This window comes from Arvicanthis niloticus, chromosome 9, assembly GCF_011762505.2.
Source record: "Arvicanthis niloticus isolate mArvNil1 chromosome 9, mArvNil1.pat.X, whole genome shotgun sequence".
NCBI classification, from domain to species: domain Eukaryota; kingdom Metazoa; phylum Chordata; class Mammalia; order Rodentia; family Muridae; genus Arvicanthis; species Arvicanthis niloticus.
This window is the reverse complement of record NC_047666.1, coordinates 36,884,388-36,905,766: the sequence shown is the minus strand read 5'-3', so window position 1 is coordinate 36,905,766 and position 21,379 is coordinate 36,884,388. Positions and strand designations below refer to the sequence as shown.

Below are 21,379 nucleotides of genomic sequence, written 5' to 3'. Positions count from 1 at the left end.
GTCTTCATTAATCACACTTAGCAGTGAGCTAAACCCTTTTAAATACAAATATCCCAGATTTAGTCTCCTTCTGGAGCCTCCCCTGACAAGGCAACACACAGAGGTGGCATTTTCCAAAGGATCTTAACATTTCTGTGACAACTCCTTTTACAGCCTTTTCAGCTGCATTAGAAGCTCACACATTTCATTAACAAGAAAGAAAAACAGAAATGAATCCCCAAGCCCTGTGTGATTTCGCAGGCCTGAGGGTATCATCCCCCTACCATGGTCCTCTAGTGTTTCCATTCTCACTGGTTTGAGAGCAAGTTTTGTTTTGTTTTGTTTTGTTTTGAGGACCCCAACTGTATGAGTTGCCCTGGGACATTATGTCCCTCCTGGATTATTTAACAAGCAGGTTCTAGATCTCAAAAAATGCTTGGGCTCAGGTTTACCTGTGCTCAGCACAGAGCCCCAGTCCTCCCTAGATAGCTTTTGAAGTCTTCCTTCCTTCCCACCTCAAAGCTGTCAGAGGCCCCCTTCCTCCTCCCAACCCCCACTCCCCCACCTCCCCACCTCCCCCCCACCCCCACTAAATCTGTAGGCTCACACGCTGTACAAGGAAAATCTTAGAAAGGGCATGGAGAGGGAGGCCCACAGTGCCCTGATTTGCATGAGAAAAGAGCAAAACTAACAGCTATGGGGAGCTTGGCTTCCAGCCAAGGGAAACCCTAGCTGCCCACAGAAAGGGAAGGAGCTAGCCTAACTGTAACTCTGTGAGAGATAGAGTAAGGTGGGCCTGGAGTCCCCCACCAACCCCAACTCTGGTCACCACTGGGCCGGCAGGATGCCTTGAGATTCAGACATGGCCTGCTTGCTCTGGGATCTTAACTGGGCTTGTGTGCTCATCGAAGGATTTGCAGGCACACAACAATGTTGGCAGGTGGACCTGTGCTGAGTCTCCCTTTAACTCACGGCCTACACACAGTTGCGTTTCATCTGCAGGTGTGTGTGTGTGAGCACTGAGGTGGTGTGCAACATAAAAACCGAAGCAGAGCCATGTGGCTCCTTAACATTGTCCTTGAGGAAATGAAATCATGCCAAGAAGTTAAGTCTGAAGAAATGAACTCCACATACTCTCTTTCAGGTTCTACATCGAGAGCATATCCTTTCTGAAGGATAAGAATACAGTGGAGCTGTTTTTCCTGAATGCAAAGGCCTGTGTACACAAGGTAAGGCACTTGTTTGTGTGTTCATGGAATGGTCTTCCTAACTAAGGAATGAATACAGTCTCTCTTCTTAATATCAGCTCCCCAACCCACCCCTCCCCAGCCCCTCTTCAGATGCTGAACAGGATAATTACACCTCCACTCAGTCACTGCTTCAAAGGTAGCTGAGGGAGGCTCCACGTGGTATGAGCAAGAAAGACAGAAAGATGGATCCCATCAGAGTGTGGGAAGCCTCTTCATTCTACCATTTACAATACTCCAGAATGCAGTCCCAGTTCCCGGACCAGCCTGCCACTCCCACCTCAGCTCCGAGGAAACAGAGCTGGCAGCTGAGCTCAACTGACCACTTTCAGCAGCAGGCTGGTTCTCTTCAGACTCGGGCCAGCAGAAGTTGTTTTCCTTTGTTACTTTTACAAACATCAGTAAACAAACTACTTTTCAGAAAAAAAAAAAAAAAAACAGTCCCTGGGTTGAAGTGTTACAGCTAAGTCGAAATGCCTTGGTTTGATTCGCTTTTGTGTGGCAGAGGTGTGGGTCTTGGGGAGGGAGCTGATTGGGTTTTGCGCAAGTGTTGAGTGTTGCTATGCAGCCCAGGCTTTTTTTTTTTTTTTTTTTTTAAATCTTTATTTGTTTGTATTGTGTGTGTTGAGGTACAGGGTTGCACGTGCCACGGCACACATATGGAGGTTACAGGGCAGCTTTCAGGGGTGGAGCCCATCCTCTCTTTTTTTATATGAGTTGCAGGGATAAACTTGAGAGCCTCAGTGCTGGCCCTCACACTGTCTCTTAACTGGAGTATTTATTCTAGTTATATGTGCTAAGATTACTGACTGCCTTGGGTCCAAATCTCGCACCTTCCAATTTTTTTTTATTCCTATTGAATGGATGTGTGTGTGCGTGTGCGTGTGCGTGTGCGTGCGTGTGTGTGTGTGATGTATGTATCTGTACATGTGTGACTAACTATACATGCCTGCCATAGCACATGTGTCGAAATCCAAGGACAACCTTGGGAGCAGATCCTCACCTACCACCTGTTTGAGACAGTGTTCCCATACTGTGTCTGCCAGACTAGCTGGTCCTTTAGTCTCCTAGCACTCTCTCCTGTCTCCTATCCTCTATGAACACTGGAATTACACACAGACTGTGCCTGGCTTCCCGTGAGCTCTGAGGATTAGTGCTTGCACGGCAAGGGATTTAGCATCTCCTCAGCCTTTCACTGAATGCTTTATGATTTCACTTTACGGCCTTGGTTGGATTAACTCCCTTTGGTTTGCTATTTTCATGATTGTTTTGAGTTGACAGTATACATCTTCAGCGTATCGCATCTGTCTCAGAGGGAAGCTCCAGAGTTTCACACACTCTGTAAGACCCTTTTGTTTCTCTGTGTAGGTCGTTCCCATCACCCCTCACTGCACCTCTGCTGCAGATGCTGGGGACATCACTACTTCTGTGTGAAATTTTGATCACCTTCAAAGATATTTAAACACTATAAAAGTATATGTATCAGTGGGGCGCCCATTTCTGTTTGTCTTCGTTCTCTTCTTCCTGACTTAACTTTTCTTCTACCTGAAAGACATTGGGTAACATTGCCTGTAACTAGAGAATCTGGTGGTGATTTACTCTTTCAAGCTTCTTTCTGAAAGCACTGGCAGGCCATTGTCTTCAGTTTTTGAATTTAGCTCATAGGATATAAAACTGTACACTGGCAGTTTTTTCATTTCTACAAAAATAATGATTCATGGTGCATCCAGAACAGCTCCAGAGAAGCAATCTTCAGATGCTCCACCTCCTGTCACACACACAGATGCTTCTACTGGACCTGTTCCTTTTGACCTATCTTCAGATGGCTCCACAGACCCTGGACAGCAGGAAACAGCCATCTCTCCTAAGACCGGACAAACATCCCCCATATTCATTCTTCTAGGTTCCCTAGAGACACATCGACCCCATTGCCAGCAGGAAGTAGCCAGATATCACAACGACCCTATTCCTGCTTCGCCATCACCTCTTTCTAATTTTTCTTTTTAAATTAAACCATAACGGGGGAATGTTAGCATTGTCTAAACTCCACCTCCGCAGTTACCTGGCAACAGCCAGATGGGCCTGGCCCACTATAAAAAGGGCTGCTTGACCCCTCCTCTCTCTCTTGATCTCCTGCTCTCTTGCCACTGCCCCCTCCAATTGCTCATGGCCAGCCTAGATTCTCCTCTGCTTCTCTACTCTTTCCCTCTCTTCCCCTCCCCCCCACCTCTGCCTCTACTACCCTCTTAACTCCCTATCCCCATGCCCTGAATAAACTCTATTCTATATAATCCGGTCCTGTGGCTGGTCCCTCAGGGGGAAAGGATGCCTCAGCATGGGCCCACTGAGTCATCCCCTTCCCTCATACCTCGCCACACACCCATAGAACATATTCTATATCTCTTTATCTTTTTATAAACACATCAATTATTATTTTTCTTATGTTGTTGCTGATGAACAATCTGCTACCACACCAAGTCTTTGTGGCTCAGTGTGTCTTTTTCTCCAGCTGCTTTTCCAAGTTTCCACTTTGGACAGTTTGATTATATGTAAATACCTTGATACAGCTTTCTTAGTGCTTCTTGTAACTTAAGTGTCTTGGGTTTTTAAGTTTGTTCTTTATATTAGATCTAGAAAGGGGTGTGTATTGGGGGATGCAATATTTATGTGTGTTTACATGTATGTGGGTCATATGTGTGCCAGTGCATGTGTGTGCATGGGCATGTAGAGATCAGAGGACAACCTTGGGTGTCTTTCCTCAGGAACCGTCCATCTTGTGTTTTGAGACAATTTCTCACTAGGACCTGAGACTCACTAATTTGGCTGAGCTGGGTGACCAGTAATCTCCTGTGACCTCTTTTTCTATGTGATTCCAGATATATAGGTATATAAAATAGGTATAGAAAGTATTGATAACAAATCATATAGAGATTTATTTTAAAAGAATTCTTTGATATATACACACATTTTATCATTTTTAAAGATAAAAGTAAATGTTCATACTAATGAAATAAATGTGTTTATTTTTACATAGAGAATTCAATCTTGGATGAGGCTTTGATATTATAGGATATAGGAAATCTTCAAACATTTTCATAGTTAATTAACATTTTGACTTCATACTTGTCAATGCTAAGAACACTTACTCATGCAACTATGAAATGCAGATAGCAGAAGTGTGTTTTAGAGCCATTTGAGAAATTATTGGAAATTTGGTCCTAATCCCATGTGAAACTCCACTAAACCACCCACCAAGCCAAACAGCAATGTTTAAAATCAAGTGTTCTGATACAATGCAATCCAAAGACACACTAATTTGATACTTCCACGCTGAGAAACCATGGTAGGAAGATATTAGTATTCTTTGTTCCCCATAATAGAAATCATTATACTTCTCTAAGCGGAGAAAAGCTTGCACACACATTAAAAAACGCTCCAGTTCCTAACACTTGGTGTTGTCAACTGTGGGTTGTCTGGTTTCAGGCATCGCTAGCTGGTGTGTTGTTATGTAAGCTGTGCACAGGGCAAAGTATACATGCCGTGTGTTCAGAACTGAGCCTGGAGTGATGTGGAGAGATGCCACACAGGCGAGCACTGCCTGAAACATCTGGTTCCTTATTCAGTTGATTGTGAATCAGGCTTTGGTCGTAGCACACTCAGAAACCTTTTACTGTTGTCAGATTTTTTTTTTCTTGCAAACCCCACCTTCAGTCATGTGCAGTAACATGAGGTTGTGGCCACAGTCTCAGGAGCTGGTACCAGGCCATCAGAAGTGACTCTGAGGCTTCAGTTGTTCCTTTGTTTTCACTTAGGTATTCTGTTTTGGTTTGTTTTGGTTATGTGTTTTGTTGTTGTATGTTTTGCCCATGTGTGCATGTCTGTGTGCATGTGGGGGGGGGGCAGTCTATATGTGTGTACATATGTGTGAGGGTTGGCATGTGCATGTGTTCATGTGTGTGTCCATGCATGAGTGTGGGTGTGTATGTGTGTATATGTATGTATATGTGTGTTTGTGTGTGTGTGTGTGAGTGTGCATATGTGTATGTGTATATATGTATATGTATGTGTGTATATATGTATGTGTGTGTGAGTGTGTCTGTATGTGTCTGTGTGTGTCTGTGTGTGTGTGAATGTGTGTGTATGGGTGTGTCTGTGTGTGTGTATGAGTGTGTGTGGATGTATATGTGTATGTGTGTGTGTCTGTGTGTATGGGTGTGTGTGTCTGTGTGTATATGGGTGTGTGTGTCTGTGTGTGTGAATGTATGTGTGTCTATGTGTGTATGTGAGTGTGTGGATGTGTGTGGATGTATATGTGTATGTGTGTGTCTATGTGTGTATATGTGTGTATGTGTATGAATGTGTGAATGTGTGTGTGTCTGTTTATGTGTATGTGAGTGTGTGTATGTATGTCTGTGTGTGTATGTGTGTCTGTGTGTGTATGTGTGTCTGTGTGTTATCTTATGTAGTTTCTGTTGCTGCATCCATGATTTCATCTTTTTTTGCACCCTAACCCTCGTTAATCACACCTGGTGTGTTCAAGTATTTATTATAAGAAGAATAGTTTTGGAAAAATGTTGTACAGATTATATGTGACTACTTAACTTCAGACCATATAAAATGTAATTGAAATAGCTATTTTCCTCTCTTTGGCCACATCGACTAATTTATGCCTCAGTTCTGGGTGTCTTGGGTTGACCTCCTTTTCCCTTCTGGCTGTATTTAACCAACCTGACTATGTGTGATTGCCTGTTAGACTTTTGTATTTCCTTAAAAGTTTTAAAAAATTCTATTTTTAATTATACATGTACTGTGCTGTGCCTGATTTGAGTGCTGGGAATGGAACCCAGATCCTCTGGAAGAGCAGCCAGTGAGTGCTCTTAACTGCTGAGACATCTCTCCAACCCCCTAGATATTACTAACTTTATCTTTTTGAATGTTACTTGCTTCTATCCATATGCAGATATTCTTTGTATTTGTGTCTGGGTGCAGTCTAGTTATTAGGATGCAGTTTTCTTTTTTCCAGACTTGCTTTTATGATTTGGTAGGCAGGCCCAGACAGAGCTCACTTTACTGTCAACTAACAGTTTCCCATCACCAGGGCAAGACTCCTGGGTCTGCTTCCCAATGCCCAGGAATTAGAAGGTTTCCTAGCCTGCCTCAAGGCAACAAGTACCATTTCCCATCTGTATAAGGACCAAGCACTGTTCCCTTCTGGCCTTTCACAGAGTTCCCACCCTCAGGGAATCCTTCATGCAAGGTGGTTGCTAGTCTTCTCAGTACCCACAAGTCTCTTTTCCAGTGGGGCTCTGTTCTACAGTCTTTTTATTTAGTTCAGTTCTTCCATCTTCCAACTCCAACTCCTCAGCTCAAGGTGTCTGCTGTGCTCCATCGTGTTCAGGGTCTGGAAGCCTCAGCCTTAAGTAGGGACAATATGAGACTTGGCTTGTCCCAAGCCCACATTTATGTTGCCAAATTCTTAAGTGTTTTGAAAGCTGTTGAGATTTGGGGTGGTGGACTTTTTCAGATAAGAGAACACGTTCTATCCCCATTAGCCCATCTCAGCTGGAAGCTGAAGTATTCAAAACAGAATCTTTAGGTAGTTCTATGAAAACCCTCAAGTGTCGCCACCACCAAAAATTTACTATGGCCCTCTCTTTTGAGGTTCAGGTCTCCCTAATTGTTGGCTGCTGAGTCAACAACTATTCCCCAGTGCAGCATTTACAAAGTAGGGAAAGTATCCTGCAGCCAGTCTGGTTGTCCACTCCTGTGTGGAGAAACACAGTCACCCTGGGTGACATCACTGCCTAGCTGACCAGGTTCCAACAGAATGGCTTTCTCTGTCTTGCTTGTGCTGCGATTAATGCCAAGAAAAATAAAAACAAAAATTTAAAGCCTGCAGTTTTAAATTGGTAGTACTTCCCTTGCAGCTTTATATGCTAAACTCTGCTTGTCTCGAAGAACGTTGGGGAGCAGAACTCTTTTCCATCTATCCCTTTGCAGCTTGGCAGTTGCAGGTCCTCCTCTCTCAGTAGGACCTTTCTCATACCTTCTCAGAGAAGCTAGAATACTGTTAGTTAAAAATGGGATCTTACTATATATCCCAGACTCTTCTCAAACTCACAGCAATCTACCTGCCTCTGTCCCCCAAATGCTAGAATCACAGGCACGAGTCACCATACCCGGCTAATTACAGTTTCTATAAAACATAATATTGACTACTACATATGAATGTGTGTATGAGACTGTTGTTCAGATAATTTTTTTTAAAGCAATTGATAGGAATTTAGAGTGGATATTTTCTGTGTAATTAGTATGTGACAGTCAAAAGCTGAGTTACACAATCACAGGATGGAGCATCTGTCTGTCCGTCTTAGTTTTAAGTAATTCCTTAAAGTGTTTGGTTGTTTGAGGACATTTGGCATAAGGAACATCGCCTGAACCATGGCCACAAGAGAAAAGAAGTTCTCTGAGACATAGGCTCATCTGTGGATGTGTAGGTGGATTTATTGATTGGCGAACGTGAGTCGGTGAGGTTGACAGCTAGAATTGGGGTTCCCTGCCACATCTAAGAACCAGTGAGCTTCCCTCCACAATGTATAGGGCACGTTCCTCACCCACGATGTATTAACTTGCTCTTACAGGACTCTCCCCACTTCATCTTCGCCAGAAAGCTCCCCTTGGCTTGAGAGCTCTGATTTGCAACTACAAAGCCACACTGTTTGCATACTCCATTATAAGAAATCTGACTAGAAGATTGAATACAGTCGCTGGAGCTCTGCATGCTGATATGAAAATCTGTTTATAGTCACCAGCTTCAGCCTCAATAATACGCCATTTGAAATGCTGGGTAGCTCCAGTGGCTCTGTAAATATCATTGCCCATATGCATTGTAAATATACCGCCGGTGACCTTTAACTGTGTTAAAAGAAATACCTCATTTCTGACTTCGCATATCCAGGAAAGTCTGGAAGAGAGATAAAGATTTTTTTCATTTCTGTTTACTGCAAAGCAAACACACATATGCACAATTTAACACCACTCGGTTATTCAGTGAACTGCCGGTGACTATTCAGTAAATATGTAAATATGTAAATATGAAGAGCTGATGATCAACATTTCTTACTTCCTAAGAAGTCAAGAGATAACAAAAGTGGCCAGTGTGGTGGTTTGTGGCTGTAACCACAGTACTTGGGACATGAAAGCAGGAGGTTCAAGAGTTCAAAACCAGCCTCTGATCCACACTGAATTCAAAGCTGGCCTGGGCTTCATGAGATGTCTCAGAAAAGATATAAACAATCATGTAGAGTTTTCTAGAAGAAAAAAAATACAGGACAATATCTATACAATGACACCATAATTTATACTTTCTAGGGATTATTGATAACACTTACCTATGCTCTGGACAACTATAATTATAGTTGTCATCAAAAGATGAATGAGAGAGATTAATTCTGCTCTCATCTTGTTTGGAGATGCTTCTTTGTGTAGCAGGCACCTGTTAATTGCCGAGTCCTATAACTGATCAAAGTGCTAAGAATAACTGACTATTGATACTCAACTCTAAATGAGATATCAGTATCAACTGCAGGAAGGCTCAGGATATATATATATATATATATATATATATATACACATATATATACACACACATATATATACACACACATATATACATATATATACATATATATACACATATATACATATATGTGTATATATATATATATATATATATATATAAAAATAAAATTTTGCTTCCTTTTTATATAGGGTCTCACCTTTTTATATAGGGTCTCATATAGCCCTGGCTGGCCTGGAATGTTATGTAAACCAAACTGGCCTTTAATTCACAGAGATCTATTTACCTCTGCTGGGGTTAAAGGCATACACCACTACTCTCAGCACTAAAATTATTCCTTAAAATGATTAATAACAGTTTTTGTAGAAAGAAGAATTTCATTGCCAGTCTAAGTTTTTAAATCAAATGGCTATGGGTTTTCTTCTAATATGTTAGGTGTTAATAAAAAAAATCAGTTGTCACCTTATAGAAAGCTAGTATGGGCTTAGGATAAGCAGGTCCATTGATTGAGTGCTTGGCTGGCATACACTGGGTATGATACACTGTACTGCACAAATCAGGCTTTGGAGCATAGGAATGTATTTGCAGCACTAAAGAGGTAGAGGCAGAAGAATTGGAAGCTCAAGGTCATTCTCAGCTTTGCAATGAGTTTGGGATTAATCTGGGATACCCAATACCCTATCTCAAAACAAAAGGAAATGGGAGCTATTATTTGTTTATTTGAGACAAGGTCTGATTATGTAGCTCAGGCTAGCCTCCAATATATAATCTTGCCTCAGCCTCCCAAGTGGTAGGATTACAAGTGTGTGCCAGCACAGCCAGCAGAAAGCAAGTTCTGTCTATGTTTTAATTTTTTTTAAATTTTATGTGCATCAATGTTTTGCCTGCATGTATGTCTGTGCGAGAGTGTTGGATCCTGGAGGTACAGACAGTTGTAAGGTGCCGTGTGGGTGCTGGGAATTGAACTCAGGTCCTCTAGAAGGACAATAGGTGTTCTTAATCACTGAGCCATCTCTCCAGCATCGGGAAGCAAGTTCTTTAGGCTTCAGTTTTGAAGTGTTCATGTGCAAACCAAACTCAGCCATGGCTGGACCTGAGAACATGGAAAAGTATGTTCATCCAGCAGGATCTAGTTGAAACCTGCTGTGTGATGTATTGGTGCATGGCTGTTTATCTCTAGAGACACTCAGGAGATGTCTTAATGGTTCTCTGGCGTCTTACATTCCAATTAAACATCAAGAAAAATGAGATATTTTTCCTCTGGAAAAGAAGAAGAAGGAAAATCTACACTAGTCATTTTTTTGACATATCTTTACTTTCTGTACAGCTATCTCATTAAACACTGCACATGACGGGATGTTTCTGTTTGCTGGCCCTCATCCCCTACTGCAGTTTGTCGTGTGAGAAAACACATTGAAAACCTTAGTATGCTGTGACTGTAACCTTGACCTCTTTTCTGAGGTGAGGTTTCAGTGTGAGGGCTACTTTGGGCCTGTACTAGCTCTGTGGCTTAAAATGGTGCCTAACCTCCCCCACTAGGAACTCTCTCAGGACAGCACGGGGGAGATTAGGGTGTCAGTTCTCATCATGTGATCTGTGAATACTTCTGTCATGTTTACACCAAATATTTATTATTGCTTAAACAGGGGGTGGGAGCAGGGTGTGGCAAGGCTTGACTTCAATTCCTGTACTGGGGAGGCAGAGGCAGCAGAGTTCCATCAGTTTCAAGGCCAAACTGGTCCATGCAGGGCTATGTAGTGAAACCCAGCCCCATCACCACAGTAAAATGAAAAATGTTTATTTTTGTTTATATATGTTTATATAACGTGTGTATGCATTTATGTATGTGTCCATGTGTGAACACACACATGAATGTCAATCCTTATCTTCCATCTTGTTTGAGGTGAGGTCTCATGTTGTTCGTGACTGTAGTGTTTATGCCTGGTCTGTTGGCCCTGGAGTTTCTAGGGAATTCTACTGTCTGTCTCCCTTCTCACCTTAGGAGTATTGCAATTCCAGACACTCATCAACATATCTGGTTTACCAACGTGCTCTGTGGTGATCATGTTACACAGCAAGTTTGTTTCTCCTGCTGAGCCATCTCCCTGGCTCTCCAAATGCTTATTATTAATGAGTAGACTCATGGATCCTTGCCCCTCTTCAGCCACAGACTCAGAATGTGAAAGGAGTGAAAATTCAGCCCCCCATAAACAAGGTTTTCAGTGGATTTTTCAAACATTGGATTTTGGGTGTGTTCAGCCTGCAGAATGAATAACGTGTTTAAAACTGGCTTTAAGAAATGTGAATCCAGACCAGACACAGGAGTCTAGGTACACACACACACACACACACACACACACACACACCCTTTCTCAATTCTGTTCTTCACTTTTACTTGGTGAGGTTTCTTTGAGATTTTACGTTAAGAATGCACAAAATCAGGCTGGAGAGATGGCTCAGTGGTTAAGAGCACTGACTGCCCTTTCAGAAGTCCTGAGTTCAATTCCCAGCAAACACATCTTGGCTCACAGTGATCTGTACTGGGATCCAATGCCCTTTCCTGGGATGTCTAAAGATGGTGACAGTGTACTCATATACATAAAATAAATAAATCTTTTAAAAATGCACAAAATCCTTAGAATGGGTATGGTAGCGCAGACCTATAATCTAAGCACTTGGGAGGCACCTGAAGTACTAGGTAGAAGGATCAACATGGGTTTGTGCAGGACTGAACCTGAGTTACAGAGTGAGTTCCAGGTCAGCTCAGGGTAGAGTGAGACATTGATCATTGATGTAAAAAACAACAAATAAGAATGTGTGAGGTTCATTTCCTTCCTAATGAGAAGAAGCCCCTTCGGTGCTCAGGCCGTTGGGTGCTCAGAGCATCTCATTGAATTTGATCTCCGAGGCAGCTCAGGAAGGAGTCTTTGGATGGAGAAAAGCAAAGAGCAGATACTTACTTTAATGACTAGTAAGTGGCAACAGTGTCCTTGGAGTTAGGCCAGAGGCAGACCTGGCCTTTAAAAGCATCCCTCAGTTATCTCCACTCTGTTTCAGTCACCGTTCTTGGAAAATCAAACTGCCCTTAATAACTTATGACTTGGGATATTGTCCCCACTGCTTAGAGTAGAGCTGGTCATAGCAGTCACTAAGTAGGGCATAGCTGTAATTCTATCCACATTTTTTGTAGGTACTCAGGTTTTCGGTTTTTTGATCTTGTTATTTTAGTTCTCATGCTGCCCCCATTAGCTAAGATCTCTTATTATTCCCACATTACACTGGGGGATACCGAGGCACAGAAATTACATAATGTTCACAGTGTCACATAGTTAGTGGTTTCATATCTGCTTCTTTTTTTCAGTGTGTGTGTGTGTGTGTGTGTGTGTGTGTGTGTAGTGGGTATTGCCAATAGTGTATGTGTAGAAATCAGGAAACAACTCTATGAGTTTGTTCTCTCCTCCCACTGTGGTTCCAGGATTGAACTCAGGTCATAAGGTTTGCACGGCAAATGCCTTTACCTGATGAACTGAATCACCAGCCCATACCCTGCTTCGGAATGGAGAACTACTCACCCCAGGAGAGTCCTGTGGCATCCTTAATTTGAGCTTTCTCTTCCCCTTATTTCCAAACTTTGTATATGCTGATATTCTTAACCCAGAGAGGTTCATAAAATACCTCTGTACATGATGCCTTCCACAAACAGGGCTAGGGGACAAGGTATCCCTTCTGGAAAGATCTTTCAGAAGTACATTAGCCTTTGTGTTGACCAGAGAAACAGTCCAAGGCACTGAGAACCTGTCCTTACTCTGAGTCATCACTGAAATGAGAGCCTTGAACCTGTTCAGCTTCCCTGGTGAGACTACATCACCACACCTCACCTTCGAAAAGCAGCCACCTGTGCCAGCTGCTGCTGGTGTAGAAATGCTGAAACCAACACAGACAGACTGTGGGACTTGCCCATGTGCCAGCTGAGGTCCACATGGAGAAACCAAAGGAAACAGGACTGGACACCCTCCCGAAGGCTTTCTTGACCACATCCAAAGTACAGTGATCAGCCAGAATTTATCTCAAGCCTTTTTAATAATCAATGACCTAAACCGAGGCTTGGCTAATTCTGATAGCATTGGGCCGTCTTCTCTCTTTGTGTGTGTGTAAAATTATGATAAGTAACTAGTTGCTTCTCTCTTTGTAAATCGATGATCTCCTGGGGAAACAAGAAAAAAAAAAAAAAAAACAGACAGAAAATAAGAACAAGGAAGTCCATGAATTGTTTTCTGGTATTGATCAGGTACAGATACAACAGTGGCTTCCCTTCAGAAAAATCAGGAAGAGAGCATTAATTTGCTAGAGTTCATGTTGTTGACTGCCTCCTGAATACTGAGGCAGTAAAGCTTAGTCCCCAGGATGAGGTTGAGAAGTTGTGGCATCCAGTGGGAGGCTCTGAGAGAATTGTAGGCATGTTGATGATGGGGATCAAGACCCCAGAACCCTCACCCCTTGCTGTGCTTCCTGGCCAATAAGTGAGCAGCTTAGTGGTCTGTCACACAATTTTCCACACGTACAGCCTTGTCAGTGGTTCAGTCATGTGTGGCCTGAAACATCTGAAATCATGAGCCAAAATAAACCTTTTTTTAAATCTATGTATCTATATATCTGTCTGTATGTATCTATCATCTACCTATCTATCTATCTATCTATCTATCTATCTATCTATCTATCTATCTATTCATCCATCTATATTTGTGTGTGTGTGCATGCACACACGCATGTGCACAGAGTCCAGAAGTCAAACATGATCAAACTTGAGTGTCGTTCATCTGCCATACGCCTTCATTATTTTTTGAGACAGTGTCAGTGTTCCGAGTCTCATGGGTCACACTACAGGACGAAATAAGGCCTTGCTGGCAGCAGAGAGATCCGGCCTTTGAATGAATGTTAGTTGAACAGTTGCACAAAAGCATCTTTATTGATTGGTACACAAAAGTCATTTGGGGCGGAGGGTGGGTGTAAATCAAATTTTTCATACTAAAGCCCCTGATCTAATCTGTATGTTTCCTGAACACAACCACCACACCCCTGCAACCTTAGTCATTGCTGTGCACTGTTTGAGGTACTTAATAATGGAAGACATTCATGCAAAGGTTGTAAAGCTCCTTCAGAAAACTCAACTCTATAGATAACAGAAAACAACCATTGTCCTCTATGTCAATTTCTTCAAGGTCAAAGTGCTTCTAGAAGACAACTACCACACTGTGCTATCTATCCTAGATAGAATGATTTTACTAGATTTCCTGCTACAAGGCCCAGTCTCTCAGTCAGCCTGAAGTTCACCAAGTAGGCTAGACTGGCTGACAAGTGAGCCCCAGGAGTCTCCGACTCCTCCGTGCCAGCAGATGCATGACGTCACACCCAGCTTGTCTTCATGTGAATGCTGCGGTTTGAACTTGGATCTTTATGCTTGCATTTTTGATCAGCAAACATTTTATCCACTGAGCAATCTCCTGGTCCCTTTTCTCTTCCTTGAATTTACTGTGGTGATGGAAAGCTGATTAGTATACAGCTCTGTTCTGCTGAGAGCTTATCAAACAGCAGGCACTGGTTTAGCACACTTAATGACGATGCATTTATCACTACTTTAATAAAGGAGGAAGTGGAGGCATGAATGGATGAAATAATTTGACAAATGTTAAATAGCTCATTAATGGAGTGATCAGACCTGGGGAGATTGATTCCAGAAAGCATACTATTTATCTTTTAGGATTTTTTCCAGTAGAATAAATACTGTGTTCTATGAAGGACTAGGGCCTCTGATGAGCACTGCCTTCTCATTGTCATAGCTGTTATACTTTCTGCAGTCTAAAAGTTCTGTCTTCAGGGAGTTTTGTTCACAGTATAAGACACAGTGTTTCCTTAAAGTTCCAGGGATCTTGCAGACACTGGACATTTCTGTGACCTCAGATAATCCTTTATTCTTTCCTTGAATAATATAAAAAAAAAATAGTTTGAGACACTTCTTAGTTCTGCAATATAGAATTGGGATTTTGTAATTAACACACAAATATTGCCTTTCAAATAAAAAGCTTTTAAAAAAAAAAAAAAAAAGCCCTATCTGGATGGGGGAGGGGGGAGAGAAAGACCAGCAGATAAAGGTGCTTGTTTTGATGACCTAAGTTTCGTCCCTGGAACCCACAAACTGGTGGAAGGAAAGATCCAAGTCTACAAAATTATCCTCCGAGCTCACAACTGTGCCCTGGCACACAACCCATAGACACATGCGCACATGCATACACACTAATGAACAGTTTTTAAAACCTATTTTGTAAGGGATTAGGAGATAGTTCAGTGGTAGAATACTTATATAACACATCCAAGACTTGGGATCAGATTCCCAACACTTTTTTTTCAGGCCAATATAAGTTTAAGACAGAGTGTTGTTGGGAGGCAGAGGCAGGCGGATTTCTGCGTTCAAGGCCAGCCTGGTCTACAGAGTGAGCTCCAGGACAGCCAAGGCTACACAGAAAAACCCTGTCTCCCAAAAAAAAAAAAAAAAAAAAAAAAAAAGACGAGTGTTGGGCTTGGTGCTGCACAGCTATGATCCCAGCACTTGGGAGGTAGAAGCAGGAGGATAACAAATCACAGCCCATCACAGCAACATAGTGAAACCTTTTGTCACAAAAGACATTGGAACTGAGGAGATGCAGGGAGATAAGGGCACCTGCTGTCAAGCTGAGTACCTCAGCTCTGTCAGTGGACCCACATGGGGAAAGAAGAGACTCCTGTTAGATGTCCTCTGACACGCAAGCATGCTCTCACCCATGTAGCATACACAATAAACATAGTATAAACCTTAAAGACACTCAGTGTGATACCACGTCCATGGGAATGCCATGGCTAAAAGCTAGATGCGTTCTGACCATCTGTTGTTGCTGTTTTCAAAGTGTCTTTATTTTTAATTGTCTTGCAAAGTACTGGCTTCATTATGGCGGTTTCATATATATGTGCTATTATTCTTTGTTCTTATTGTTGTCCCTTTTCTTTACTGCGAGCCTTCCCCCCCCCCATTTTTTTTTAAACTAAGTATCATTGAAGTCAGTCAAGAGACTCTGAGCTAGGTGCCAATCGGATCAATCCCTCCTGCCCATGGGCTCGGTAGAAGACAGGCTGTCAACAGAGAGGACACAGAGGCACAGCTGGTTAGGCCTCCTGGATACCATTGCACGCCCTTTACTTTCCCAATACCTACTCATATCTCTGCACTTTAAACAAATTTGGAAATGCAGGTGAGCCAGATATTAGCAATCCAATAAGTGAGTTCTTCCAAGAACAAGCAATCATGTTTATTTTTGTCTTTCCTCTTACCCCACTTCTTCACCCAGACTTCATGTGGCTTGCTCTTTTATTAGCAGACTTGAGATGCCTCAGCCTTGAATCCTAAATTTCACTTTCACCATACTCAGGGTAACAGTGTGTTGCACAATGTCCTCAGAATCTCCATGCTATTTGCATGGAAGTGCATCGAAGCATGTGACTCTGGAGGCCTTTAAGCTCTCCTACAAGCCAGGCAGGCTTCTTTGGAAGGTCATTTGGCCACTTGCATTAAGATGGGAAATCCATCTTTCCAAGGCTGACTGACTCTGTGCAACAACAGGTTTTACTGAAAAACAAAAAGAAAATTGAGCTTGGTGGTGCACACCTTTGATCTCAGCCCTTGGGAAGCAGAAGTTAGGCAATCTCTGAGCTCAGGGGCAGCCTGAGCTACAGAGTAGGTTCCAGGACAGCCATGGCTACATAGATTGGAGAAACAACAACAAAAACAAACAAACTTCTCAAAAACACACTTTGTTTACTTGTATTTTGAGGTAGGGTCTCACTGTGTAGCCCAGGCTGGCATTCAACTTCTGATCTTCCTGACACAGTCTCCCAAGTGCTAACATGACAGTAAAGCCATGCCCAGTTTCCACATAAATTTTCTTTTTCTTCTTCTCCTTCTCTTCCTCCTCCTCATCATCACCCTCCCCCTTCCCCCTCCCCCTCCTCCTCTCCCTCCTTCTCCTCCTCCTCCTCCTCCTCCTCCTCCTCCTCCTCCTCCTCCTCCTCCTCCTCCTCCTCCTCCTCCCTCTTCCTTTTTGTTGCAGGAGATATTTAAAACAGCAGCATTCAATCTGGTTTTTCTTAATCAGCCGCCATCTTCCTGACTAGCCTAGGTCTGCGGCCAGGAGCGGAGGCAGCATACCATCTACCATCGCTGCTCAGCTCAGGCTGTCCGCTCAGGCAGTCAGAGACACTGGCCCTACCACCCACGAGATGCCAGCGTGGGAGATGGCTCTGCCAATCTTTCACGCTGTTTCTGCAAGGCTGGGCTGCACTAGACCATCCCGCCATCCATGCGGGCCGGTAAGAAATGAAAATCTAACGCTTAAAAATTAATCAAAGGCTTTATATATTTGGCAATGCTCGATAAACGAGATGCTCACAAATTAGAGGTGTTTCCCAATTAACTAACCTAGATATAACTTGTTACCCAGGACTGCTCTTGGTCCAAGTGTGGCTCTCCATCCTGGTTCTCTGTCTCTCCTCGCTCCTCCTCCTCCTTCTCCTCTTTCTCCTTTACTCCTCCTCTTCCTCTCCTTACTCCTCCCACCTTAGCTCCTCCCAACTTGTGGGAATTTCCCACTACACCTTTTCTCTTCTTTTTCTTCTTCCTCTTCCTCCTCCTGTTCCTCCCTCCTCCTTCTCTTCCTCCTCCTCTTCCTCTTGTTCCTTCCTCCTCCTCTTGTTTCTTCTTTCTCCTCCTCCTCTTCTCCTCTTCTCCTCTTCCTCCTCCTCCTTCTCCTCCTTCTCCTCCTTCTCTCCTTCTTTCTTCTCCTTCTCCTCCTCTTCCTTCTTTCTTCTGTGTGTCAAGAAGCTAATCCAGGTTCTCATGCTTGCAAACATGTAAACACTTTACCAACTGAGTCATCTTCCCAGTGTAACAACTGTAACAACAAACACTGTAAAACAGTAAACACTTTACCAACTGAGTCATCTCCCCAGTGCCTATATAGGTTTAAATGAGAAAGATATAAATATAAAGAATGAAGACAGATATAAAGAATCAGGATAGTCATTAAATGTTTTGATGTGTATCAAAAGAATACAAATATTTTACTGACTACTTTCCATCCAAAAACATTTACTCACCCTTCTTTCTAGACAAACTCAGTGAAAGTTGAGATTTCTGTTTGAATGATCTAGAAAAACAAAAGATCCTGTGTACAAAGACAGCTGGCATAGCTTTATCCCTCTTGTTAAATGTGTTAGTTGTTGAAGAGCTGCATGGTGGTCTGGTAGAGTTTGAATCCTGGACTTAGATAACTTGGGTTTAGCAACATGGCCTTGGCACTAAACTGGCCATGCCATTTACATTTTTAAGTCTCTGTTGTTGGCCATAGAGAGGCGATAATAACAGTTTCTTCCTCAATGGATAAATTAATACATATGTGATACATATTGAAGTGTCTAGCCAGACATCGCCTGATAGTGTATATTTTGCTGTTGTTATTGTAGTAGTTTCTCCTTTCCCTCCCAGTGAATACCTGAAAGTGAACCAACTCTTACATGTACTGGTTTTGCTTATATATATACATATATACCTACAAAGTTTATTTGTAAATCAGGACTAGTACAAGAATAACAACAATAATTAATCATAAAATAATAGTTATAAAATATGCTATAAAGCTGGGCTGTGGTGGCATATGCCTTTAATGCCAGCACTCAGGAGACAGAGGAAGGTGGATCTCTGAGTTCAAGGTCATCCTGGACTACAGAGTGAGTTCCAGGATGGCAAAGATTACACAGCAGACAGAATTGGCCTGTGTAGAAAGGCTTTTGTTAGAGTAAGGAAACACACAGAAAGGCACACAAGAAAAGCAGAGAGAACTTAAGAGCCCACAATCCAGTCTCTTTTCAAGGGATGCTGTTCTTAAGGGTCTTTGACAGGAGCTTTTTTTTTTTTGGTTTGTCAAGACAGGGTCTTTTGTGTAGCCCTGGATGTCCTAGAACTCACTCTATAGATCAGGCTAACCTCAAACTCAGAGATTTTCCTGCCTCTGCCTCTCAAGTGCCAATATTAAATATATTCGACACTATTGCCCTGAGAAGGAAGTTCTTTCTTAAACTAGGGTTGGCCAGTTTGAATGAAGATAAGGTATCTAATAGGCCCTCAAGATTGCTGTAAGCATATCCGGATCCAGCCTTGAGCAGCTCAGGCTGGTCCATTATCAAGGTGGCCCTACTGGTAGGAGCAAAAGCTAGCCAGGCCTTTGCTTTACATTAACAGGCTTTTGTCTTATAGGTTGGGAGGTGGAGGAAGAAGTCAGTCATCTTGGAAGTTCACCATCTTATTATCTAGTCATGGCCTCTCTCTCTGTCTGCCTACCTGTGTTTGAGATAGAACTGTTCTAACCTGAAAACATTCTCAAAGGGCATGGTGACACATGCTTGTAACCCCAGCATTTCAGAGGTTAAGGAAGAAGGGTTTCCAATTCTAGGCCAGCATGGGGTTAGCCCTATCTCTGGAAGTGGGAGATAACAGGAAGGAAAATATTTGAATAATTTAGTATAGGTTTGTTCATAGTGAGGAGGCCTTATTTAAGTTTGTGGACTTTTGCTATCCTAACTGATGATGCTTTAAGAAAGAGTCCTTAGAGCTTAGGTGCTGGTGCAGTGGCCAAAGTACTGACTGCACAAACACAAGGGCCTAAGTTCAGAACCCTTGAACCCACTACAAGCTAGATGCAGCAGCCCATAACTGCAATCCCATCACTCCTAAGGAGCACGGGAGGCAAAGATGAAGCCTTATGTAGAAAGACGGGAACAAGAGACCCTATTTCAAAAGAAGGTAGACAGCAAGGACCAACTCACATAGATGATAAACACACACCATGCCCTATGTTCATTTAACATTCTCTCTCTCTCTCTCTCTCTCTCTCTCTCTCTCTCTCTCTCTCTCTCTCTCACACACACACACACACACACACACACACACACACACACCACTGAAAGGAAGGAAAGAAGGAAGGAAGGAAGGAAGGAAGGAAGGAAGGAAGGAAGAAAGGGAGGGAGGGAGGGAGGGAGGGAGGGAGGGAGGGAGGGAGGGAGGGAGGGAAGGGAGGGAGGAAGGGAAGGAAAGGAAGGAAAGAGGGGGAGGAAGAAAGAACAGGCATGGTGGCATACTCCTCTACCACTAGCTCTTGGGAGGGAGAGACCAAAGAATCATGGTTTCAGGGTCACCCTCCTACGCTACATAGTAATTTCAAGGACAGCTCGGGTTGCATGACATCCTGCCACAAACAAACAAAACCCAAAAAAACAACGCAGGGGTGGGTTTCCACTTTGTCAACAGAACAGGAAGCATGTTCCTCTCTACCCAGTCCGTGACTGTCAGCAAGCAGCACCCTTGTGGTTCCTGTGGGGTCACTCCGTGGAACTCAATAGCCAATAGTGGATGGTTACAGAGACCCTGCTGAGTGTAGCATTTGGCATTTGAGAATGTTTACAAAGTGAATTTGTACGAGTATGCCTCCTTCTCAACCCATTTTAAGATTAAGAAGTAACTTCAAGGCTCAGTAGCAGAAACTGAATTTGGCAGGCGGGATAGCCGGGTGTGTTCGTCTAACACCCAGCCAGGTAAACACAGTGTTTACCAGGCAAAGTCCTAAACCAAATATTAGAGCTGGTTTGAAGAGCAGCCAGTCCACCAAGAACAAAGAAATCTAATGTTGCATTTTAAAGGACTGTTGGAAGGTCTGTAATAAATACTTCACCTTTCCTTGTTTCATGTGGGTTTTGTGGGGTTTCCCTCTCTGTGTGTCTGACATTGAAACTGTGCTTGTTTGAAACGCATGCTCCCTTCCGCAGCCTCAAGTGTGGGAATCAGGGTTCTCATAATAGGAGCTTGTGTGACATCTACCATTTGGACCATAGTCCTCGGGGCCATTTCCCCTGAACTGTCATTTGTCTTTGACACCTCCCTGAACTGGTGAAAGGAAATGTAATCCCACCCCGTTTTTAGAAGATACAAGTCTGAAGCCCAGCACTGTAAAAGGATGTGGTCATAAAGCAGAAGACAGAATACCCTCTGGCAAATTAGCCAACCTGTTTTTCCCTCTCAGATACTAAATTATTTGTTCACTGATACATTGCTGATCCAAGTAGGAACTCAAATATTTTCTGACTACATTGGAAAGAGCTTCTCAAAATCCAGTTGAAAGACCTATATTTCATAATATTGTGATTTGATATGAACTATTCTATTTTATACTCCATACTTATATTATGTGGATACCATCAACTCAGAAATGAGCTATAAGAATTTCATTACACTCAGATATAGTGACACATGCCTTCAATCCCACTATATGGAAGGCAGGGATAGGCAGATCTTTGAGTTCAAGGCCAGCCATCTACAAAGAGAGTTCTAGGTTCTCTTTCTTTGTCCCCTGTGTAACCATGCATCTCTGTGTCATGTTTTTGTCTGTTGGTTTGCTTTTGGCCTTTTGGTTTAGGTTTTTTGAGACTCTGTATCCCCAGG

The 21,379-nt window shown here is 42.8% G+C and overlaps 1 protein-coding gene across 4 annotated transcripts in view; it reads left to right on the top strand.

The window, feature by feature from the left end:
- Nucleotides 1-21,379, top strand: part of Frmd4b (FERM domain containing 4B) — a 326,911-nt gene that overhangs the window by 221,163 nt on the left and 84,369 nt on the right. For all 4 annotated transcript variants that reach the window (XM_034511455.2, XM_034511453.2, XM_076940161.1 and 1 more), the window contains one exon: nt 1,124-1,208. In XM_034511455.2, coding sequence (XP_034367346.1) covers nt 1,124-1,208 — 85 coding nt within the window. The remainder of the gene's footprint in view (nt 1-1,123; nt 1,209-21,379) is intronic.